General features: G+C 43.0%; 1 protein-coding gene across 2 annotated transcripts in view; it reads right to left on the reverse strand.

The window, feature by feature from the left end:
- OBSL1 (obscurin like cytoskeletal adaptor 1) overlaps positions 1–26,126 on the reverse strand; it is a 234,381-nt gene that overhangs the window by 158,574 nt on the left and 49,681 nt on the right. For both annotated transcript variants that reach the window (XM_033947138.1, XM_033947137.1), the window contains exon 6: positions 12,744–13,034. In XM_033947138.1, the coding sequence (XP_033803029.1) occupies positions 12,744–13,034 (291 nt within the window). The remainder of the gene's footprint in view (positions 1–12,743; positions 13,035–26,126) is intronic.

The following is a 26,126-nucleotide window of genomic DNA, read 5'->3' on the forward strand; positions in this document are numbered from 1 at the left end:
ATTTCCTGTGTTCCTTCCAGTTTTCCCCAGTTTGGTCCTTTTTCCATTTCCGGAACGATTTTTTCTTGTCTCCTATCGCTTTCTTCACTTCATTTGTTATCCATACTGGGTCTTTTGTTCGTTTTTTTTTTTGTACCCTTTTTTAAATCTGGGGATGTACATAAGTTGTGCTTCTTGCACAGTGCCCTTGAATAAGGACCAGGCTTGCTCCACGGTTTCTATTTTCCTTGAGCTGTTTCTGAGTTTTTTTCTCACCATTACTCTCATAGCATCATAGTTCCCTTTCTTGAAGTTGAGCGTTGTCACTGTGGTCCTCTTCCCTCTTGATGTTCCTACTTCTAATTTGTACTGGATCATGTTGTGATTGCTGTTTCCTAGTGGTCCTACTACTTCCACTTCCTTTGCAGGTCCCCATTGAGGATTAGGTCAAGAGTGGCATTTCCTCTTGTTGGTTCCTTGACGAGCTGATCCATAAAGCAGTATCTTACAGCCTCTAGGAATTCTGTTTCCCTCGCACAATTCGAGTTTCCAATACTCCAGTCTATCCCGGGGTAGTTTAAATCCCCCATTACCATCACATTCCCGTTTTTGCATTCCCGCCTAATCTAATCTAATCTAAACCTTAAGTTTATATACCGCATCATCTCCATGAGAATGGAGCTCGACACGGTTTACAAGAACTTAAAATAGTGTGTAGAGAAGAAAAAAAAGGATTACATGAACTTATGTGTAGAAGGGGGGAGAGAAAGGGGGGAAGGATAGAGCTACAATTTGTTGAAAAGCCAGGTTTTCAGTTGTTTGCGGAATAACTGAAGGGAGCTCAGGTTCCGCAGCGGGGTGGTGAGGTCATTCCAAAGACCTGTGATTTTGAAGAGATTTCCCAGTTTGAACTGAGATTTCCCAGTTTGCCTGAATAGTGGATGCCGCGTGGAGAGGGGGAGGCTAGTTTTAGCCTTTGGGCAGTTCTGGAGGAGTCGGGACTGGAGGAGTTGAAAGACAGTGGGATAAGAGGAGGCAGGATTCCGTGAATGATCTTGAAAGCCAGGCAGGAACATTTGAAATGGATTCTGGAGATTATTGGAAGCCAGTGAAGTTTGGCAAGGAGTGGGGAGGCATGGTCAGACTTGCATTTTGAGAAGATCAGTTTGGCTGCAGTATTCTGGATTAGCTAGAGTCTTAGAATACTTTTTTTTGATAGATTTAAGTAGATGGCGTTGCAGTAATCTAGTTTGGAGAGGATGATGGATTGGACAAGGATGGCAAAGTGTTGTTGGCTGAAGTAGGATCTAGCTTTCCTCAGCATGTGAAGGCTGAAAAAGCATGATTTTGCCAAGGAGTTGAGGTGGTCATTGAGGGAGAGAGAGGAATCGATAGTGATACCAAGGACCTTGCATGAGAACTCGAGCTGTAGTGTATCGCCTGTGGGTAGTGCGAAAAGTGTGGGCAGGTGTTCGAATTTTGGGCCGAGCCAGAGTAGTTTTGTTTTAGATTCGTTTAGTTTCATCTGTACCGAGAGGGACCAGGCACGGAGTCTCATTATGCAAGCTGTAATGTTTTCGTGGAGGTTGGTGAGGTTCTGGTCAGTCTCAAGGAGGACAAGGATGTCATCTGCATAAGTGTAGATTGTTTCCAGGGGGGATAGTTGAAAGAGTTTCAGGGAGGACATGTAGATGTTAAAGAGAATAGGGGAAAGAGGTGATCCTTGAGGGACACCGCAAGATGGAGTCCAAGGAGTGGACATGGTGCCATTTGTGTTGACGGTGTAGGAACGGGAGCGTAAGAAGTTTGAGAACCACATTAGGACGGTGGAGTCGATTCCAATCTCGGAAAGTTGGTAAAGTAGTTTGTCGTGATGGACGACATCAAAAGCAGCGGAAAGATCGAATTGTAGTAGGACAGCGAATTTGTTACGTGAGTGTAGTTGTTGTACCTTTGAAATTAGGGAAACTAGGAGGGATTCAATGCTAAAGCAGGGTCTGAAGCCATGTTGGTAGGGGTGAAGAATGGAGAATCTCAATTCTGCTGCCAGTTCTTTGTCGTTTGCTTCCGTTTGTCCAGGCGGACGATAGTACAGTCCCAATTTTATGTCAAAAGCATTCTTTCCTGGTAATGTAACCCATAATGATTCCAATCCTTCCGCCTTTGTTTCCATATCCACTCTGGTCGAGTGAATGGTGTTTTTTATGTATAGTGTTATTCCTCCACCCTTCTTGTGAGTCCTGTCTCTTCTATAGAGTTTGTACCCTGGCAGTACTATGTCCCATTTGTTATCCTCATTCCACCATGTTTCCGTGATTCCAATGATGTCTAGGTCCTCTTTTTTGGCTGTGACTTCTAGTTCTCCCATTTTGGTCTTAAGGCTCCTCGCATTTGCGTACAAGCAATTTAAGTCCTGGTTTATTCTTTTCCCTGCTGGTTTTCCTTGTGATTTACTCATCTTGCCATCCCCTTTTTGAGCTGCCAGTCCCTGATTTCTGTTCCTTTCTTCCTCTCTTTTTGGTGCATCTTTTTTGACGCAACCTGATTTCTCAATTTCTCCTGTTCTTCTAGCTCTTTCTGTTTGCCCTTCTTATTGTTCGTCAGTTTCTCTTGCTCCTTGAACTCCTGTTGTTTGTCCTTTGCTTGTTCCCAGCATTTTCCCCGCTCAGTATCTTCTTTGTATACTATTGTCCAAAACGTCGATGTCAGGTCGACTGTCGGCTTTCCCTTTCTTCTTAGTTTAAAGCCTGCTCTATTTCTCTCTTGACGTTTGCTAGCAGTCTCGTTCCTGCCGTGCTCAGGTGTAGTCCGTCCCTCCTGAAGATCTTATTCTTCCCCCAAAAGTTGTCCAGTTCCTCACAAAGTGGAATCCCTCTTCTTCGCACCATCTCCTCAACCATGCGTTTATTGCTTGTAGCTCTGTCTGGGAGAACCCTCTCTCTATCACTACAGCTCCTAGGAAGATTGACTCTCTATAGGATACAATCTTGCCCTGGCTTTGATAAACTGCAACTACCTCACCAATTGTTGCTTGTTGAATCCACTCTTAAAAAAATCTTCAAGCTCCAGGGTTTATGCCACTGTACCACCAGGACATGAGGGTCATACTATGGATAAATTTCTGTAGTAAGCAAATTAATGGAAACACTTTTAAAACAGAGAATGGTGAAGTTTCTGGAATCCTGTGGATTACAGGACCAGTGGTAACATGGATTCACTAGAGGTAAGTCTTGTCAGACAAATCCAATCAATTTCTTTGACTGGGTGACCAGAGAATTGGATAGAGGATGTGCGCTAGATGTGATGTATTTAGATTTTGGCAAAACCTTTGACAGTGTTCCACACAGACATCTAATAAATAAACTGAGTGCCTTTGGGATGGGTCCCAAAGTGACGGGCTGGGTCAGGAACTGGTTGAGAGGAAGACGACAGAGGGTAGTGATCAATGGAGACTGCTCTGAGGGAAGGGATGTTACAAGTAGTGTGCCTCAAGGTTTTGTTCTTGGGCCTGTTCTTTTAACATTTTTATAAAAGATATTACTGAAGGGCTGTTGAGTAAGATTTGCCTCTTTACAGATGATACCGAAATCTGCAATAGAGCAGACATCCAGGATGGTGTGAATAACATGAAGAAAGACCTGGTGAATCTTGAATAATGGTCTGAAATTTGGCAGCTAGAATTTAATGCTAAAAAAATGCAAGATCATGCATTTTGGCTGCAAAAACCCGAGGGAACAGTACTGTTTAGAGGGTGAAGAACTTATTTGCACAACAGAGGAGCGGGACTTAGGTGTGATTGAATGTGATAATAATAATAATAATTTTATTCTTATATACCGCCAAAGCCATAGTAGTTCGAGGCGGTTTACAACGAAGAAGAGCTGGACAATCAACGAATGTAGGTACAATGTAAAGTTATCAAAATACAGGTAAGCAGGATACAGAGGTAAGGCAAAAGAGATCTTGGGAAACAATTTAGTTAGAGTTGAAGAGATGAGGCTTAAGAGGTCTTAGGTTACAAATCGGTTAAACAAGTTTGTTTTTACTAATTTTCTGAAACTTAGGTAGGATGAGGAGTGTGTGATAATATTGCCTAGCCATTCGTTCAGTTGACCTGCTTCAGATGACCTTAAGGTGGCCAAACAGGCTGAAAAGGTGACGGTGAAAGCTAGAAGTATGCTAGGGTGCATAGGGAAAGGTATGGCCAGTAGAAAAAAAGAGGTATTGATACCCCTATATAAGATTTTGGTGAGACCTAATTTAGAATATTGTGTACAATTCTAGAGGCTGCACCTTCAAAAAGATATAAAAACGATGGAGTCAGTCCAGAGGAAGGCTACTAAAATGGTGCGTGGTCTTCGTCATAAGGCACATAGGGACAAACTTAAAAATCTCAGTCTGTATACTTTGGATGAAAGGTGGGAGATATGATAAAGCTTTAAATAGGTGATATAAATGTGCATGAGTCGAGTTGAGTCTCGTTCATTTGAAAGGAAGCTCTAAAATGTGAGGGCATAGGATGAAGTTAGGAAGTGATAGGCTCAGGAGTAATCTAAGGAAATACTTTTTTACAGAAAAGGCAGTAGATACATGGAACAGTCTCCCGGAAGAGGTGGAGGAGACAGAGACTGTGTCTGAATTCAAGAAAGCCTGGGATAGGCAAGTGGGATCTCTTAGAGAGAGGCAGAGATAATGGTTACTGCAGATGGGCAGACTGGATGGGCCATTTGGCCTTTATCTGCCATCCTGTTTCTACGTTAAATTTGGTTACCGTCTTTACCAGAGCTCTATGTGACCAACTGAGTTCTCCGGCCCCCTCTGCACCGAGGAGAGGAGCGTGGGAGCCCTGCTCCGCCCCCTCCCGACACAGGAGAGCCAACCTTTAAAAACATCCACACCGGAGGAGCCTGCCTTTTTCTCCGGCCCCCTCTGCATCGAGGGGAGGAGCGTGGGAGCCCTGCTCCACCCCCCTCCTGACACAGGAGAGCCGACCTTTGAAGAATCCACACCGGAGGAGCCTGCCTTTTTCTCCGGCCCCCTCTGCACCGAGGAGAGGACGCCCCCCTCCCGACACAGGAGAGCCGACCTTTGAAGACATCCACACCGGAGGAGCCTGCCTTTTTCTCCGGTCCCGTCTGCACCGAGGAGAGGAGCGTGGGAGCCCTGCTCCGCCCCCCTCCCGACACAGGAGAGCCGACCTTTGAAGACATCCACACCGGAGGAGCCTGGCTTTTTCTCCGGCCCCCTCTGCACCGAAGAGAGAAGCGTGGGAGCCCTGCTCCGCCCCCTCCCATCAAGTACTGTTTTGCCCCCTCCCATCAAGTACTGCTTTTCCCCCTCTCCAAAATTTCACCCACCTTGCCCCTATAACCCACCTCTCCCCCCTGACCTCTTCTTCCTAAAATAAAAAAAAATAATAATAATAATTTATCCCCCTCCCTCCGGAGCCCTGAGCCATGGCTCTGCCAAACTCCCATCAATACACACTATTGCTCCTACTCTATCTTGTCTGCACCAGAATCTGTACAGCCAACCCATTATACCCAGCCCCAATCCCAATTCACTACACCTCACACCGTGCGGCCAAGACCAAATTCCCACCATCCACACCCTATAAACCAATTGACTACCCAGAGGTAGGTCCACTCCCATTCCCAACTCCACCGCCCTCCACACTTCATCCAAGCCCCGCACTATAAAACAACGATCACTAAAAAACCTGCCTACTCTCACTACTCCCCAAACGAACTCCCCACCCACCAGAACCTACGAGGTTTCTACCTAAACATAAGATCGATGAGAAACAAATCCATCCTGATCAAAGATTGGCTGAATGAAACCAACCCAGACTTTTTTCTACTCACAGAAACCTGGCTACTTTCTGACAACAACATTATTATCAAAGACTGTCTTCCCCCAGGCTTCAAGATTCTAACGCTAGCCAGAACCTGGGGAAGGGGAGGAGGATTAGCAATAATCTTCAGAGACTACCTAAACTGCGCGGTTCGTAACTCCGAATCGTCGCCCAACTTAGAGATATTAGCAATATCGCTCACTTCAAAATCCCTAACAGCCTCTCTAACAACTATTCTGTTTTATGTCCCACCAAAAAAATGGAACCTAGCCAAGGAGGACTTCATGGAATTTTAATAACCAACTCATTAGCAGGCCCATACAACTTACTATGTGGAGATATCAACATTCACCCTAGAGCAATCAGACCAACCAGAATTATCAGATCTCTGGTTACTTATTTCCCAATTAGGCTACTTCATACCACCCCCAACCGAAACCCATCAAAAAGGTCATCAGTTAGACCTGGTGACTTTCTTCTCCAAAGAACCAACCAACCCCAAATTCTACTGGAAAGAAGATAACTGGTCAGTCTCCCTATGGTCCGACCATAGACTATATAATTTCACTATTGACTGTCAACAAAAAACTAACAAAAACAATAACACAAGAAATAATAAAACTCAAACCTCCAGAGGTAAGATCGACCCGACAGAATTCTGGTCCTACTATGAGAATATCACAAATCAGAACGCAGAATCAGATCAATTCATGCCCTCCTGGACTGAAGACAGCACTAACATTCTAAACAAAATTGCCCCCTTAAAAACCCGCAGAATTAGAGCCACAAATCTAGAGGGATGGTTTGATTCCGAGCTACTACTGCTAAAGAGGGACCTAAGAAAGTCAGAAAGAGTATGGGTAAATCTGGTACTCAGGAACACAGGGTTATATGGAGATCAAAAGTAAAAATCTACAAAAACTTCACCAAGAAAAAAGAAAAAATTTCTACGCCCAAAAAATAGGAAATGTTACAGCCAACAGTAGAAACCTTTACAATCTGGTCAATGAACTCTACAACCTCAAGACACTCACCGATACCCAGGAGGAACCCACCTTAACAGCCAGCACCCTAGCAGACTTCTTCAATTCCAAGATACAAAAATTAAGATCATCAATAACTGCCCCTGCCAATCTCCACGAGCACTTTCCAATCCTCCATGACACAAACATATCCAACTCTGACCTAGGGTCCAGAACTGACCTAAGTTGGAACCATTTCAAAACCATAGACTGGCGATCCTTTAACATACACTACAACAAATACAATAACTCCTACTGCAAACTGGACACCTGCCCCCCAAATGTCATGAAAACTACCCCTATCCACTTCAAAGTCAACATGTTGACATGGGTCAATGCTTTACTATTCACAGGAAATTTCCCAGCAGAGCAAGGCCACATCCTGATAACTCCAATCATAAAAAATTCAAAAGAACCTCCGAACATCCCATCTAATTACAGACCTATCGCCAGCATCCCACTAGTCACCAAAATAACAGAAGGGGCGGTAAATGCAGAACTCACCACATATCTGGACAAATTCGACATCTTACACGGCAACCAATCGGGCTTTCGCTCTGGCCATAGCACCAAAACCATCATAGCCTCTCTACTTGACCACCTGCACCCACTCTTCAGCCAGGGTTCCAGCGCCCTGATCTTGCAACTTGACCTAAGCAGTGCCTTCGACCTAGTTGACCACACCATTCTCCTAGACTGCCTTGCACACATCGGCATCTCCGGCCAGGTTCTCAATTGGTTCCAGGGGTTCCTTAGAAATAGATCTTACAGGGTGATCAAGAATGACTCTTTCTCCCACAGCTGGGCCAATTCCTGTGGGGTTCCCCAGGGCTCACCCCTATCCCCCACCCTGTTCAACATCTATCTCGTCTCCCTGGGAAACCTCCTACACAGCTTCAATCTTAAATTCTTCATTTATGCAGATAATAATAATAATAATAACTTTATTTTTCTATACCGCCATAGTCAGGCGACTTCTAGGCGGTTTACATTGTAAGAAGGCTGGACATTCAGCGAATAACAAGTACAGTACAATACTAATACAATACAGTAAATCCACATATAATACAGTAGAGTGAGTCCAAATTCAAAACATACAATAAGTTTAAATACAGTACCGAATAAAGAGTCTAGATGCAGTACAATAGTCTAAATGGTAACTTACATATTAATTGGAGATCTAAGGGTAATGAGTGTCTGAAAGATTTAGAACATCCGTGAGAGGGGTCTTAGTGGGGAGGGGACCGTTTTAGCCAATGAATTTAGCGAATAGGGTGGTTTTGATCGATTTGCGGAAAGTATTATAAGTCATGTTTGGTTCGTTTATGTGGTTTTTCAGCCAGGTTTGCTGTCTGTTCGCTTGGAACTGGAAGGTTCTGTCCAAGAAGGATTTGTATCTGCAGCCTGTAATCTTTGGGTATGCAAAGATGTTTTTGTTTCTGGTCGTTCTTGTGGGGTTGTATAGGGTGAAGTGAGTTTGTAGGTATGAAGGTGCTAGTCCCCAGGCTTGTTTGAAACAGGTGCAAGCGAATTTGAATAGAATTCGCGCTTCTATTGGAAGCCAGTGTAGTTTTTTGTAGTAGGGGCTGATGTGATCGTTTTTTCTTAGTCCAAAAATTAGGCGAACGGCGGTGTTTTGTATTAGTCTCAGTTTTATTATTGTTTTTTGTGGGATGCCTAGGTAGATGATGTTGCAGTAGTCAAGGAGGGATAGGATCAGTGCCTGTACCAGCAACCTGAATGAAGAAGGGTCAAAGTATTTTTTTATGGTTCTTAGTTTCCATAGCGTGTAAAAGCATTTTTTCACTAGTGAGTTTGTGTGGTCGGTCATAGTTAGGTGAGTGTCAAGAGTGATGCCCAGTATTTTTATGTTTTTGGAAATTGCGTATTCGTGATTATTTATTTTTATCGATGTTCTCGTAATTTTGTCATTGGGACTAGCCAGAAAGACTTTTGTTTTTTCTGCGTTTAGTTTTAGTTTGAAATTAGTGGTCCATTTATCGATTTCGGTCATTGTGTTTGAGAGATTATCTACAATTTCTTTTGTGATGTCGTTTAAGGGTATGAGGATGGATATGTCATCCGCATAAATGTAGTATATTAAATTTAGTTTTTGTAGTAGGTGACCTAAGGAGGCGATATAGATATTGAAAAGTGTGGGGGATAGGGGGGAACCTTGAGGTACGCCTGAAGGGTTTTTCCATGGTTTAGAGTAGTTTCCATTGCTGATTACTCGGTAGGATCTATTTGTTAGGAACTCTTGGAACCATTTCTTTGCCTTTCCCGAGATTCCCATTGCTTCAAGGCACAGTAGCATGATTTCGTGGTCTACCAGGTCGAACGCGCTGCTGAGATCTAGTTGTAGGATCAGTGCGCTTTTGCCCTTGCTAAAGAGATCATAAAGGTGGTTCAGCAAGGAGGCTAGGACAGTTTCTGTGTTGTATCCTTTTCTGAATCCTGATTGGTGATCGTTAAGGAGGTTAAATTTGTCTAGGTAATTGACTAGTTGAAGGTTGACCAATCCTTCCTGTATCTTTGTGAAGAGGGGAATGCTTGCTATGGGTCTGAAATTGGGTGTCAGTGCTGGGGAGGCTTTCTGATCTTTGGGGATTGGAGTGATTAGTATATGTCCCATTTTTTTGTTTAGTGTTCCGTTTGCAAGGGCGGATGTTAGCCATGCAAAAAGTTCCTTTTTAAATTCTAGGGGGGCAGTTGTCATGATTTTAGATGACATCACGATAATCATCCCACTAACCAGTTTCATTCTAGAGCTGCTCAACTCACTATCAAACTTACTCAGGCAGATAGAACTCTGGATGCTATCTTATAGATTAAAACTAAACTCTGACAAAACCAAATTCTTCCTGGCCACCCCCAACGACAAAATCAAAGATACCTCAATTCAAGTGAATGGATCGGACTTCCCCCTAGAACAAACCCTAAAAATACTGGGAGTCACCTTAGACAAACACCTATCCCTTGAGAAACACACTGATCTTACCGTTAGGAAAAGCTTCTTGGTGCTCTGGAAACTCCGCACCATAAAAAAATACTTCGATGACAACTCATTCCGCCTATTAATACAATCCTCCATTCTCAGCATCCTGGATTATTGCAACATCATCTATCTAGGCTCCATGAAGAAAACCTCCAGGAGACTAAAACTGATTCAGAACACCGCCGTCCGCCTTATATTTGGCTTAAACAAACGGGAACACATCACCCCTTTCTACCATAAACTGCACTGGCTGCCATTTGAATCCAGTCCTATTCAAGTTCGCATGCCTCTGCTACAAAACTGTATTTGGTCTATCTCCAAGCTACCTCAACCCTCTGCTAAACTTCAAGCTAAATCACAACAATAAGAACTCTTGCAGAATTCATCTGTTTGCCTTCCCCCCCTCCTAAAATTATGTCACCTCAAAAAGTTCCTCGACAAAACCTTCTCCTTCCAGGCAGCCAAACTAAACTCATGGCTTGCCCAAATTGTACTTGACGCCCCCTCCTACCTTGACTTCAGAAAAAAACTCAAAACTCACTTATTCCATGAACAGAACCCCTAACACACCCTCTCACCTCCTTAATACCCCTCAATCCACATGAACCTCCACTGTCCCCTCTTATTTTGCCCACCAAACCAATTTAACTTCAACGACCGTTTTTTCCTGTAAATAATTTTTTTTACCTTACTATTGCACACTTATTGTATTGTAACTCCAATTTTTTTCACTGTCTGTAATCTTAATTAATTGCTGTGAACCACCTAGAACTCTCTGGGAATGGCGGTATACAAAAATAAAGTTATTATTATATTATTATTATTAATTAGAACTTCTACATGTCTTTTTACCTTAAACATCTCATAAAGAAGTTGGCTGATTTTTAGCAGAATATTCCATCTGACTGCCTAACAGATTTTCAACAGACTACTCACAGTCTACTTCAAACACAAAAATTTATGGCAAGAACAGCATTTGATGCATTTGAAATGTCATCCAGAGTATCAGCAATGTCTTGCTACGAGACGTTTTGCTTAGCTGCAAATCTCTGACATGGATATCAGTCTTCAAGACCGATTAGCCAACATTCCTTGTCTCAGTGAAGAATTCTTTGGCGACAAGGTGGAGGATGCTACTCAAAAACTTACTAGCCTCCTCAAAGATCTACTTCTTATTCTTATAAGAGATGGTATCCAACAACATCTTCTCCTTTTAAGCCTCTACCGCAGAAGAAGCAAAAACAACAGAGACCTCAGAAACTCCAGTCTTCGGCTCCTCATAAACCAGCCCAGTCTTTTTGACCTGTCTTTAGAGAGCATAGCTAAAATTCCTCCTTCTCAGCCTCCTCCCCAACCCATTGGAGGCTCACTTCTCTTATATCATTGGTGCTGGACTCTCATTACCATAAACACCTGGGTCATCAAAGTCATCAAGAAAGGTTCCTCTCCATTTTATCACCATTTCTCCAGACCACCCTCCAAGAGAGTCCTTTCACATTGCAACATCTTCTTTGGAAAATCAAAGCTCTACTTCAGCTAAATGCCATAGAAGTAGTTTTAATCAGGGATTTTAATCCAGGTATTTCCTAATTCCAAAGAAGACAGGAGGTCTTCATCCCATTTTCGACCTCCAAGCCTTAAACAAATATCTAGTCAAAGAAAAGTTTTGCATGCTATCTCTAGGGCCCCTTTACCTATTTCTAGAACAAAACAATTAGTTGTGCTCTCTAGACCTCAAAGAGGCCTCTACACACATATCCATACATCCCGATCACAGAAAATTTCTGTGGTTTTGGATAGCTCATCAACACTTGCAGTGCAAAGTTCTGCCATTCGGCCTAGCTTCTTCTCCAAGAGTATTCACCAAGTGCCTAGTGTAGTAGCAGCAACCCAGACAGGCAAAAGAAGAACACCTCACGTTGGGAATGGACAGAACAACAGAAGGCAAAAGAGACATCCTTTCAACCAATGACAAAGTCTTTATTCGAAAATATGGTCCCAACAAGGATCCCTGTTTCAGTGTATGAACAACGCCTTCCTCAGGGGACACTAAGCGAACATATAAAACAAAAATAAAACACATGTAAAACATATAATATACATACAGTACTGTATATACAATCATAATGACATGCACATGTAAACAAGCGTATAATGAGAACATATTAAAACAGAACCATATAATAAAAGCATCACTAAAACAGATATATTGGAATAAAACCATTGAAAAATGTAAGAAAAAGTGAGAGAATAGATAGATAGATAGATTGTGCTTCTACAAATGAACAGTATATATAAAACAAATGTGATGCAAGATGAAAAAATCATGAGGATAAGCAACTGTAAGTTCAAAGTATGTGAAGCCATAGAAGGCAAGGATGGAAGTGGATAAAACCAGCTTATATGCTTTGAAAAGACAACCAACATAATAAAGTGCAGGGTAAAATGAAATTAGGTGAACCAAAAACAACCATACCATATGATTCCGAAAGTTTAAAAGCCAAAGGAGTGACCAAGTCAAAACAAAACTAAAATCCACAAACTTTGATGCACAGGACGTTCGGCTTAATGGACCTTTGGTCTATTCTCCCAGACTCTTCCCTAACACTCCCCCTTTTACTGCCCACGTTTCTGTGGCTGATCTGAGGCAATATTCAGCAGCATCACCTGTTTCAGTGTCTCTTAATATTGATGACAAGCAATTAAGAATAAAATAAAGAAGGTGGATCATTTCACAACCCTCATGTGGCTCTCAATGATACTTAGCCTGGACTCAGGGCCATGGATCCTCCTTTAGAAAAGCCTGTCTTCATAAGCATCATATTTCCCCTGGGAAATGGTTTGTGAAAAGTGTCCACCCCAAGCAAGAGAGCTTCTTGGTAAAGTTTACCTTGTACATGTAGAAGAGCTGACTGTCTGATGCCTTCTGCAATAAATGTGACCTCGGTGCCATCTTGATTGTGATGGGCTCCTTCTATCAACATGGAGTGCAGGGTCCTTTCCTGCTTCACGTGGCATCTTCTGCCCTTCCCCTCCTCCTCCTGAAGATCATTATTCACCTGTTTCCCATTCACAAGCCAGCTCCCAGTGACTGAGGCTGACAGCTCCACGAAAAACTTAGCATCCTCCCCTTCTCTCACAAGTATATTCTGCAAGGGTCTCCGTATCTGAGCCCGTGGCACTGAAAAAGAGCAGAAGGATTAAAGCAAAGTTGAGACAGGAGAGAGAACATGTCAGAAATGAAAGCAAAGACTATAATATCAGTGAGCCCTTTCATTGGAGAGGGTTTGGGGAAGTTAGCTGTCCCTTGCTCAGCTCAGAACAGGGTATGACGGCTGTTCAGACCTCAAGAAATGAGAGCAAATTGCTGACAGCTAGCCAGGAAGAGGAGAATTGATGAAAATTATCTGCCTGATCCTATAAATGTGGAAGTCTGCCTAGATGGATTTCTGGGGTGGGGACTTCATTATTAAGAACTTTTTGAGTGGAATGTTGTTTTATGACTTTTGTGTAAAATGTTTCTTTGGGGCTTTGTCGAAAAGTCGAAGCTTCACACGTTTATGTGACACACACCAGAGCCTGGTCAGCCCATGTTTATTTGTACCTGCTCCCAAGCACTGTCAATATTCACAGCTCCATTTTGGCAGCTTTTGTGAAGACACAATGGAAACTTCTCACCTAGGTGAACTTTTATCAAAATTACCATCCGTGGGTGCTCTTTTGAAAATGTAGCTACAAGTTCAGTGCTACAAAGCAGGTGTATTGTAAATTCACCACAACTTGGACAGGAAAACATATACATATATCGTATAATTATCAGGTCACCGTAATACTATGTTTTCAGTACAGACCCCCCCAGCTACACTGAACAATCTCTCCCCACAATAACTGACCGCTAAATCTTAACTCTGATAGTACTACTCATTCTGTAACTTTTAATCATTGTAAACCACATAGAACTTCATGGTCCTGCGGTATATAAACTGTTGTTATTATTATTATCTGTTGGAATAAGTTACTCCTGGATCCTCCAATGTGTTACAGTTTAGGAAGGGGCTAAAAACTATTCTTTGCACACACTTTTGCAACATGAATCAGTGCATGTTGGCATTTCAATGGTAGGCTCAGTAGAAGAGCTGATTTATAGGGGGTTTTGTGCAATTTAGTAAGCTTGTTTTAATGATTTTAGTGTTTTAATCAGACAAGACTGTTGTTAGTCTTCTTGAGTTATTTTTATTGTTAATGGTATGTGTATGTTCTTGTTATACAGTGGTGCCTCGCATAACGGACGCCTCGCACAGCGAACGCTGCGCACAACGAACTTCAGGTCTTGCTTCCCACAACGAACTTCGTTTCACACAACGAAGTCGCCCGAGCTGCATCCTTCCGCGCAGGCACTGCGCTTAACTGCCCTCTCTCCGCCTGGCTCCCTGTGCAGTGGCGGACCGTCGGCTCGCAGGGGCCCGGCGCCTACTGCTGATGCGTTGGGGGGGGCGGAGCTACTCTCGCCGCTTCCCCGATGCTAGAAAAAAAAAAACATTGTTGTACAGAAACCAACTGACCTTATTAAATTGACTTTTCTTTCATGCATCTGGCAATTTGTTAAGCTTTGCTCTTGCGTTCTTTTGTATCCGATGCATGCTTACACTTCTGCATTAAAGCTGCCCTGTACTTGAGATACTATATGGTTACAAGGGAGTCAAGTCTGTCTCTCTGTTTTGGGCTCCAGGAGCCAAACAGCAGCTAAACATGATGTTTTCTCAAACATACACTGGGGTGTCAGGGTAGCCTTTGAGATGCTACACAAAAGAAATGCAAAGGAATGACTGTTTTTTTCCAATGGGAGACAATAGAAAGGGCAGCAAGTCAGTGCACCAAATGTAAATTAAAGGATGTAAATGAACAGTTAAGTCCCAGTTTTTGCCGCTGAGACTCTGCCCTCTCTCACTGTAAAATTAGACTCTACTTAGTCTGTCTTTAAATTTAAAAAATGTGTGTTGTTTTAAAAAACAATTATGTTTTTAGATGTATCTAAATAAACATAATAACAAAAAATTTATCTTTTTTTATGTCATCTTAGCATATTTTATGCTGCAGAACGAATTATTTTTTTTAACATGTATTGTTATGGGAAAACGCGTTTCACATAACGAACTTTTCGCATAACAAACTTGCTCCTGGAACCAATTAAGTTCGTTGTGTGAGGCACCACTGTAACTTCATTATGTATGTTTTGATGTGATCCGCATAGAATTGTTGGATATGCAGGCTATAAATTTTTAAATAAATAAAGAATAACATTTCTCCCAAATACCTTGTTTCACCGAGGACAGGTAGGATATGGATTCTCATCTAGGGGTGACATCATCCGACAGAGCCCAATGCTTCTATCACTTTAAAAAGCCTGCACATGTGAAAATGCCTTCCCGCCTGAGGTGAGCATGTAGGACCAGCAGTCTTTGTTTGTCCGTGGAGCAGAGGGGTTGCATACAGTCAGCTCTCCTCAGTGTTAGGTTTATTTTTTGGTTTTCAAAGTGCCTTCTTTTGTGGTACAGCTTTTTCCTTCATTAATTTCTTTTTCTCGGTATCTACTCCTAACCCCTTTATTTGATTAGTGCTTTCGGCAAGTTTAAGTTTCCTTATTTTTTTCACTGATCCTGAGGCCTACTTAGGCCTAAGTTCTAGCCAGGGTAGTTTTTCTCTCTTTGAGGAGATTTCTTTATTTTTTCATAATTCAGCTATTTGATTTGACAGCAACTAGTTTTCCTTTGATGTCACAGAAAACTCCCAGTGGTTTCAAATGGCACAGTAGGTGCAACAGAGTTATTTCTGGGACTAATTGTCCAAACTTTTCTTAAAACCAGCTACGTTATTTGCTCTTACCACAAACCTCTGGCAACATGTCCCAGAGCTTAACTATTCTCTGAGTGAAAAAATATTTCCTCCTATTGGTTTTAAAAATATTTCCCTGTAACTTCATCGAGTGTCCCCTAGTCTTTGTAATTTTTAACAGAGTGAAAAATCGATCCACTTGTACCCATTCTATTCCATTCAGGATTTTGTAGACTTCAATCATGCCGTAGTCCCTGACCATGAGACCCTTAATTGTGTTCTCTGTTTAAAAATGCAGAAACATACTCAGAAAAGTAGAAAATCCCTGCATAACAAACCTTTTGGCTCTTCCAGAGCAGATCAATCAGCATTGGCATTGGAGGTATTGGTCCACATGGCTGGAGCAGCTGCATTGGACACTAGGGGTGCACTGGCATTGTGGAGGTCTCCCTCCTGCCTTGACATCAGGCACTAGTAGGGCCCCATCAGACCACTCTGCATTGGACCTGACACCAAGGACTTGTCTGTATTAGACATCATCATCGACCACCAAAGAATCATGATGTCGTGCTTCGAGTGAAGGCAAAGAAGCACTAACATTGGTCCCCTTTGAAGCTAGAAGCCCTGGATCATTGGAATTCCCAATACCATGAGGGCCACTTCCCCTCACTCTCTGTGGAGTTGGTGCCAATGTGCTAGTCTAAGCTACAAAAAGCCATTCAATTCAGCACTGGGACCTACACAGGTTGTCACTGAATGGACACCAGCCTTACCTTGACCTCTGAGGAATGGTTCTTGGCCATGCTGCAGGAGGGGTTGGAGAGAATCTTGGCCTCGAGGGCATTGATGCCAGCCATAGCTTTTCCCCAACCAATTCTGGAGGCCCATGCCTTGTCAGTTCACTGGGCATGATACTGGTGCCTAGAAGTGGGCCGGCATCAGGATGGGGGGATGCTCCTCTCCAGCACACTGGAGAAGAAAGTTTCCCTAATGTCCAGGCCAGGACCTGTATTTTGGAGCTCATGTTCTGAGTCTAGATGTCAGTCTAGTCGTCCAAGACAGACACAGGAGAAGAGGTTTGAATACCTGAATATGTTTACCCTAGAGGAAAGAAGGAATAGAGGAAATATGATACAGGCATTTAAACTTAAAGGGTATTAATCTACAAACAAATCTCTTCAAGAGATGGAGAAACGGTAATACTAGAAGACATAAAATGAAATTGTGAGGTGGTTCAGGAAGAACATCAGAAAACTCATGGAGAGACTGGTGGATGCCTGGAATGTCCTTCCGGGGGAGGTGGTAGAGGCAAAAACAGTGACAAGTTAAAAAATGTGTGGGATAGATACATAAGAACATAAGAAGTTGCCTCCGCTGAGGCAGACCAGAGGTCCATCTCGCCCAGCGGTCCGCTCCCGCGGCGGCCCATCAGGCCCATTGCCTGAGCAGTGGTCCCAGACTATCCCTATGACCTACCTCTACTCCTATCTGTATCCCTCAATTCCTTTATCCTCTAGGAACCTATCCAAACCTTCTTTGAAGCCTTGTAACGTGCTCCGGCCTATCACAGCCTCCGGAAGCGCGTTCCATGTATCCACCACCCTCTGGGTGAAAAAGAACTTTCTGGCATTTGTTCTAAACCTGTCCCCTTTTAATTTCTCTGAGTGCCCCCTTGTACTTGTGGTTCCCCATAATCTGAAAAATCTGTCCCTGTCTACCTTTTCTATACCCTTCAGGATCTTGAAGGTTTCTATCATGTCTCCTCTAAGTCTCCGCTTTTCCAGGGAGAACAGCCCCAGCTTTTTCAGTCTGTCAGTATATGAGAGGTTTTCCATACCCTTTATCAGTTTAGTTGCTCTTCTCTGGACTCCCTTAAGTACCGCCATGTCCTTCTTGAGGTACGGCAACCAGTACTGGACACAGTATTCCAGATGCGGGCGCACCATTGCACGATACAGTGGCAGGATGACCTCCTTCGTCCTGGTCGTGATACCCTTCTTAATGATACCCAACATTTTGTTTGCTTTTCTTGAGGCTGTGGCGCACTGTGCCGATGCCTTCAAAGTTGTGTCTACCATCACTCCCAGGTCTCTTTCAAGGTTACTTACCCCTAGCAGTGATCCTCCCATTTTGTAGCTGAACATCGGGTTCTTTTTCCCTACATGCATGACCTTGCATTTCCCTATGTTAAAGCTCATTTGCCACTTTTTGGCCCATTCTTCTAGTGTCGTTAGGCCCCTTTGCAGATCTTCGCAGTCTTCCATGGTTTCAACCCTGCGGTAGAGTTTGGTGTCATCTGCAAATTTAATAACTTCACAATTTGTTCCCGCCTCCAGGTCATTAATAAATATATTGAACAGGAGCGATCCCAGCACCGACCCTGCGGAACTCCGCTCGTGACCCATTGCCAATCTGAGTAATGGCCCTTTACTCCAACCCTCTGTTTCCTGCCTGCCAGCCAGTTTTTGATCCATCAGTGGACCTCCCCTTGCACCCCGTGTTTCCACAGCTTTTTAAGCAGTCTTTCGTGCGGTACCTTGTTGAAGGCTTTTTGAAAGTCAAGGTAAATGATGTCAATGGATTCCCCTTTATCCACCTGGCTGTTTACCCCCTCAAAGAAGTACAATAAGTTTGTGAGGCATGACCTACCCTTGCAGAAGCCGTGCTGACTTGACTTTAGCTGTCCATTGTTTTCTATGTGTTCACAGATGCTGTCCTTAATCAGTGCTTCCATCATCTTTCCCAGGACCGAGGTCAAGCTCACCGGCCTGTAGTTTCCCGGGTCCCCCCTTGAACCCTTTTTGAAGATGGGCGTGACATTTGCTATTTTCCAGTCCTCCGGGATCTCTCCAGTTTTTAAGGATAGGTTACATATTTGTCGAAGTGGCTCTGCTATTTCGTTCCTTAGTTCCTTGAGTACCCTTGGGTGAATGCCGTCTGGACCTGGATCCCTGAATAAAAAGAGGATAGTAACAATTCATTATGATGAGCAGGAGTGGTGATTAAATGGCAGCCCCAGCAGTGAAACTGATGCCAGACAGACTACAACAGTCTGGATCCAGTGTGTGGTAAGATGAATCGAGAGAGGCTGGAGTTCTCTTGGATGGCAACTGTGGCTGATGCAGGGCGAACTTCTGTGGCCTCTGTTCCATGTGCAGCAATCTGGATCAGGAGGAAGAAAGCATTTTTTTTTTTTTTTTTTTTACCACATTCATATAGTCTGCAAGATGTTGCCTATCTCAGGGGAACATAAGAACATAAGAATAGCCTTACTGGGTCAGACCAATGGTCATTCAAGCCCAGTAGCCCGTTCTCACGGTGACCAATCCAGGCCCCTAGTATCTGTCCAAAACCCAAAGAGTAGAAACATTCCATACAGAACCTCAAAGAATAGCAAGATTCCAGAATTCCAAAGAGTAGCAACATTCCTTGCTACTGATCCAGGACAATCAGTGGCTTCCCCCATGTCTTTCTCAATAACAAATTATGGACATTTCCTCCAGGAAATTATCCAAACCTTTCTTGAAACCAGTTATGCTATCCGCTCTTACCACAACTTCTGGCAATGCATTGAAGAGTTTAACTATTCTCTGAGTGAAAAAAATTTCCTACTATTGGTTTTAAAAGTATTTCCTTGTAATTTCGAGTGTCCTTTAGACTTTGTAATTTTTGACAGAGTGAAAAATCGATCCACTGATACCCGTTCTACTCCACTCAGGATTTTGTAGACATCAATCATATCTCCCCTCAGCCGTCTCTTTTCCAGGCTGAAGAGCCCTAACCATTTTAGTCTTTCCTCATACGAGAGGAGGTCCATCCCCTTTATCATCTCGGTTGCTCTTTTATGAACCTTTTCTAGCACCACTATATCTTTCTTGAGATAAGGAGACCAGAATTGAACCCAATACTCCAGATGAGGTCGCACCATGGAGCGATACAAGATTATAACATTCTTAGTCTTGTTAACCATCCCTTTTTTAATAATTCTAGCATCCTATTTGCTTTTTTGGCCGCCGCCACACATTGGGTGGAAGATTTCATTATATTGTCTACGATGACACCCAGATCCTTTTCATGGGTACTAACCCCCAAGGTGGACCCTAGCAACTGTGATTCAGGTTATTCTTCCCAATATGCATCACTTTGAATTTGTCCACATTAAATTTCATCTGTCACTTGGACGCCCAGTATTCTAATTTCCTAAGGTCTGCTTGCAATGTTTTACAATCTGCATGTGTTTTGACAACTTTAAACAGTTTAATAATAATAATAATAATAACAGTTTATATACCGCAGGACTGTGAAGTTCTATGCGGTTTACAATTTTTAGAAATGTTACAGATTAGAAATGTTACAGATTAAATGGAATAAACAAAGTACAGACTTAATTATTGATAGTTCTAGCGATCATTTGTTGAGGATTGAGATTGTATAGGTTGGTTTCCTAAGTATTTCAGGAACAGATGTGTTTTTAGGCATTTCCTGAATTCCACATAGGTAGTGGGCACAAGCAATTGTTCGAGGTCTTTACCCCATAGTGCTGCTTGATGTGTGAGAAGATGTTGGTAATGACTTTTAAATTTACAATCTCTGACCGGTGGAGAAACAAAGTTCAGATGTGAGCTTCGTTTGTGTCTGTTGGTTGTGAAGGAGAAAAGGTCTGTTATGTATTTAGGGGCTAGGCCGTAGAGTACCTTGAAGCAGAAACAACCAAGCTTGAATTTCACACGTGCCTCCATCGGCAGCCAGTGTAAAAGTCGATAGGAAGGTGTCACGTGATCGAACTTTTTCAATCCACAGAGTAGTCTGATCGCTGCATTTTGAATTAGTTTCAATCGTCGCGTATACTTCTGGGGAAGTGCCAAGTAGGCGATGTTACAATAATCTAGTTGACTCAGTATAAGGGATTGTACCAGAATACGGAATGATGAGCCATCGAAGTAAGCTCTGATGGACCGAAGCTTCCAAAGGGTGTGAAAGAGTTTTCTGATCAAGGAGTCTACTTGGTTTTTCATGGTCAGGTTCTGGTCCAGTGTTACTCCCAATATCTTCATAGTGGGTTGAATGGGATATAGTGTCATCTCCAAATTTAATCACCTCACTCATCGTTCCAATTTTTAGATCATTTATAAAATAAGTTAAATAGCACCAGTCCCATTACAGATCCTGTGGCATTCCACTGTTTACACTCCTCCATTGAGAAAAATGACCATTTAACGCTATCCTCTGTTTTCTATCCAATAACGAATTCGTAATCCACAACTGAACTTTACCACCTATCCCATGACTCTTTAATTTTCTCAGGAGCCTCTCTTGAGGAACTATATCAAAAGCTTTCTGAAAATTTAAATACACTATATCAACTGGCTTACCTTTATCCACATGTTTATTCACACCTTCAAAAAAGTGAAGGAAATTGGTGAGGCATAATCTCTCTCGACTGAACCCATGCTGACTCCGTCTCATTAAATCATGTTTATCTACGTTTTCCACAATTTTATTTTTTATAATTTGTTCCACCATTTTGCCCGGCACTGAAGTGAAGCTTATTGGTCTGTAATTTCCTGGATCTCCCCTGGAACCCTTTAAAAAAATCAGCATAACATTGGCCACCTTCCGATCTTCAGGTACTACAGACAATTTTAGCAACAGGTTACAGATCACTAACAGCAGGTCAGCAATTTCATGTTTGAGTTCTTTTAGTACCCTGGGATGTATATCATCTGGTTCAGGCCATTTATCACTTTTTTAACTTGTTGATTTGGCTTAGTTCATCTTTCAGATTCACCGAGATTTCTTTCAGTTCCTCCGCATCATCACCCTTAAAAACTATTTCTGGTTCAGCTATATCTCTTACATGTTCTTCCATAAAGACTGAGGCAAAGAATTCATTCAGTCTCTCCGCTATGTCTTATTTTTTTCAGAAAGCTTTTGGAAATTGAGATCTGTTCAATTGAGCTGTTGAATGATTAGCTTTTGCTTATTTTTTTATATACGATTTTAGCATTTTAAGAAATGTGTTATTTTATATTTGTTTATTGATTTATGCATGTACTTCTTTAACCCACATAGATTGTTTAGATATGCGGAATAAAAGTGTTTTAAAATAAATAAACCTCTGGTATTTTTTGGTATGAGGAAATATTTTGAGTAGAACCCTCGGGCCCTTTCCTGCAGAGGAACTTGTTTTATCGCATTGAGCTGGAGGGCCAAGAGCTCCCAGTGAAGAAGGGTGGTCTGATGGGAGTTGAAAGAGTCTCTCTTGGAGGATAGCTTGGAGGTCTTTTCTGTAGGTGAAGAGCATAACTTTGTCTCACTACTTTGAGGACCCAATGATCTGTTGTTATAAGGGCCCATCATTAGTGGAAGTGAATGAGACCACCTCCTATATGGAGAGTTTGAGCAATAGGTTGTATTATGCTGGCTAGACTCTTCAGGACAAAGTAAAAAAGACTGTTGAGATTTTTGCTGTGATTGGAATTTTTAAGCCCTTTGCTGTCTTTGTGGAGAAGCTTTGGAAGATGTAGATGGTAGAATATATCTGCATTTCGGATAGTATGAGGAATGTTTAGAATTATAAAAACAGTTAGGAGGTTGAATCTTGGATGACTTTGAAGATGATACATTAGTCATCGAGTCCTCATGCTTTTTGAATTTTTTTGGGTGGCTTCCTCAATTTTGTCTCCAAATAACTTATCCCCCAGGCATGGAATGTTGTCCAAATGCACCTGGATGTTGGCATCCAGCTTAGACACTCAGAACCATGCCTGTTACCTCATAGCAATGAATAGAAACATAGAAAAAAGCAGCAGAAAAGGGCTATAGCCCACCAAGTCTGCCCATTCCAAGTATCCCCTCCCCTGAATTTACTCCCTTAAAGATCCCACGTGAGTATCCCATTTTCTCTTAAAATCTGTCACGCTGCTGGCCTTTATCACCTGGCGTGGGAGTCTGTTCCAATGATCCACTACTCTTTCGGTGAAGAAGTACTTCCTGGAGTCGCCATGAAACTTCCCTCCCCTGATTTTCAGCGGATGCCCTCTGGTGGTCGAGGGTCCCATGAGCCAGAAGATATCATCTTCTGACTCGATGCGTCCCATGATGTACTTATATGTTTCAATCATATCTCCCCGTTCTCTTCTTTCCTCAAGTGAGTACAGCCGCAATTTTTTAAATCTTTCTTCATACGTGAGATCCTTGAGCCCCAAGACCATCCTGGTGGCCGTTCGCTGAACCGACTCGATCCTCAGCACGTCCTTTCAGTAGTGTGGTCTCCAAAACTGAACACAGTACTCCAAGTGAGGCCTCACCATGGCTTTGTACAACGGCATCATAACTTCAGGTCTCCTGCTGACGAAACCTCTGCGGATACACCCCATCATTTGTCTTTCCCTGGAGGAAGCCTTCTCCACTTGATTGGCAACCTTCATGTCCTCACTAATGATCACCCCTAGGTCGCATTCCGCCGTGGTCCTAACCAAGGTCTCACCATTTAGTACATAAGTTCTACGCGGGTTTCTCTTACCCAGGTGCATTATCTTGCATTTTATAGCATTGAAGCCTAGCTGCCAAGTAGTTGACCATTGTTCCAGCAACAGTAGGTCGTGTGTCATATTATCAGGTAATAAGCTTTTGCCTACTATGTTGCAAAGTTTGGCGTCGTCGGCGAACAGTGATATCCTTCCTCTAAGTCCTTGCGTCATATCTCTTATGAATAAGTTAAATAGAATCGGGTCCAGGACCGAGCCCTGCGGCACTCCACTGATCACGTCCGATGCTTCGGATGGGGTACCGTTCACCACCACCTTCTGAAGTCTACCGCTCAGCCAATCCCCAACCCATGTAGTTAGAGTGTCTCCTAATCCTATCGATTTCAGCTTGTTCAGTAATCTTCGATGAGGGACGCTATCAAATGCTTTACTGAAGTCCAAATATACCACGTCCAGTGACTCTCTGGCGTCCAGTTGTCTAGTAACCCAGTCAAAAAAGCTAATCAGATTAGATTGGCAGGATCTACCCTGGGTGAACCCGTGTTGGTGTAGATCATGCAGTTTTTCTTCGTCTAGGATTGTGTCAAGATTCTGTTTGATCAGTGTTTCCATGAGTTTACACACTATAGACGTGAGACTCACTGGTCTGTAGTTTGCTGTCTCTGTCCTGCAGCCCTTTTTGTAGAGTGGGATTACGTTGGCGGTTTTCCAGTCCAAGGGGACCCTTCCTGTGCTTAGGGAAAGATTTAAAAGAACAGATAATGGTTCTGCCAGGACTTCCCTTAACTCCCTGAGCATTCTGGGATGTAGGTTATCCAGTCCCATGGCTTTGTTTACTTTAAGTCTTGATAGTTCATCATAGACGCTACTGGGCGTAAATTCGAAATCTTGAAACGGGTCTTTCTGGTTATCTCCCATCTGCAGCTGTGGACCAGCTCCCGGCGCTTCGCGGGTGAACACTGAACAGAAGTATTTGTTTAGTAGTTCTGCCTTCTCAGAATCTGATTCCGCAAAGTTACCGTCCGATTGCTTCAGGCATACTATCCCATCTTTCTTTCTTTTCCTGTCACTAATATAGCTGAAGAAAGATTTATCCCCTTTCTTAATTTTCCGTGCTAGCTCTTCCTCCATTCGGAGTTTGGCTTCTCTGACTGCTGTTTTGACAGCTTTAGATCTGTCTAGATCAGTGGTTCCCAACTCTGTCCTGGAGGAACACCAGGCCAATTGGGTTTTCAGGCTAGCCCTAATGAATATGCATGAAGCAAATTTGCATGCCTATCACTTCCATCATAAGCAAATCTATCTCATGCATATTCATTAGGGCTAGCCTGAAAACCCGATTGGCCTGGTGTTCCTCCAGGACAGGGTTGGGAATCACTGGTCTAGATAGTCCTCTTTCGCCCCCTCTCTGCCTAAATGTTTGTAGGTGATAAATGCGTCTTTTTTCTGTTTAACTAGGTCTGAAATTTCTTTACTGAACCATTGGGGTCTTTTGTTTCTCCTGCGTTTACTTACTGTCTTTATGTTTCGGTCTGTTGCTTCGTGTAGGATGGACTTCAGAGACGACCACATATCCTCCACATTGTCAGATATTGCTTGTTTATGTAGCTCCTGATGGACAAAATCTCCCATGCGGTTGAAGTCTGTGCCTCTAAAGTTGAGAACCCTTGTTGCTGTGTTTGTCTTAGGGAAACCTTTCTTGAGGTTGAGCCATACCATATTATGGTCGCTGGAGGCCAGTGTGTCTCCTACTGAGACTTCCGTGACACTATCTCCATTGGTGAGAACTAGGTCTAGTAATGCCTGGTCCCTGGTGGGCTCCAATACCAATTGCTTGAGACGTGCACCCTTTATGGAGGTTAATATTCTTTTGCTGCTACCCGTAGTCGCGGAGAGTGTGTTCCAATCTGCATCTGGCATGTTGAAGTCTCCTAGCATTACTGTGTCCCCGCACACTGTGATGTTCTCTATGTCCTCAATTAATTCCATGTCTTTGTCCTCCTGTTGCCTGGGAGGTCTATATATCACCCCAAGGTATAGGCATTTTTCATTCCCTCTGGCCAGGTTCACCCAGAGGGATTCCCCGGTGTATCTAACATCTGTGATTCTGGTGGTATTGATGCTTTCCTTAGTGTATAGCGCTACTCCTCCTCCCAATTTACCCTCTCGGTCGCAACGAAGTAGATTGTACCCTGGTATAACCATATCCCACCCATGCGATTCCGTGAACCAGGTTTCGGATATCGCTATCACGTCAAGATCGGCGTTTGTTATCTCAGTCTCTAATGCTAGAATTTTATTGCCCAAGCTGTGTGCATTAACATACATAGCCCTCCATATCTGTGAAGAGATTCCTTTACGAGCTAGTGTGGCTCCTAAATTATCAGTGATATTTCTCCCTGAATTATTGTGGATATCATTGGTACTTACCTTAGACTTGGTAGTGTGAGTGCGACTTGCCTCCTCAGGGTGGTTTCTTACTGCTCTGGGATATAAGTATGTACCCTCCCCCAACTTACCTAGTTTAAAGCCCTATGGAGTAGGTGGGCCAATCGATGTCCAAATACGTTTCTACCTCTTCTGGTTAGGTGGAGTCCGTCTGGTCCTTGTAGTCCCTGGAGCGTTTCGCCGTGGTTTAGGAATCCAAAGTTCATTTCTATGCACCATTCTCGGAGCCATTCGTTAGTCCTTTGAATACGCTCTTCTCTAGCTCTGCCTTTGTTTCTTACTGGAAGAATTGATGAAAAGACCACCTGTGCTCCTACCTGCTTCAACTTCTTTCCCAGCGCTCCAAAATCTCTGGGGGTGTTCTCTGTGGCATTCCTAGCAGTGTCGTTTGTGCCTACATGGATGAGAAACATGGGAAAATGATCATTAGGTTTTAGAATTTTGTCTAGGCTAGTGGTAATATCCTGGATCCTGGCTCCAGGGAGACAGCAGACCTCTCGTGA

The sequence above is a fragment of the Geotrypetes seraphini genome, chromosome 5 (assembly GCF_902459505.1).
Source record: "Geotrypetes seraphini chromosome 5, aGeoSer1.1, whole genome shotgun sequence".
NCBI classification, from domain to species: Eukaryota; Metazoa; Chordata; class Amphibia; order Gymnophiona; family Dermophiidae; genus Geotrypetes; species Geotrypetes seraphini.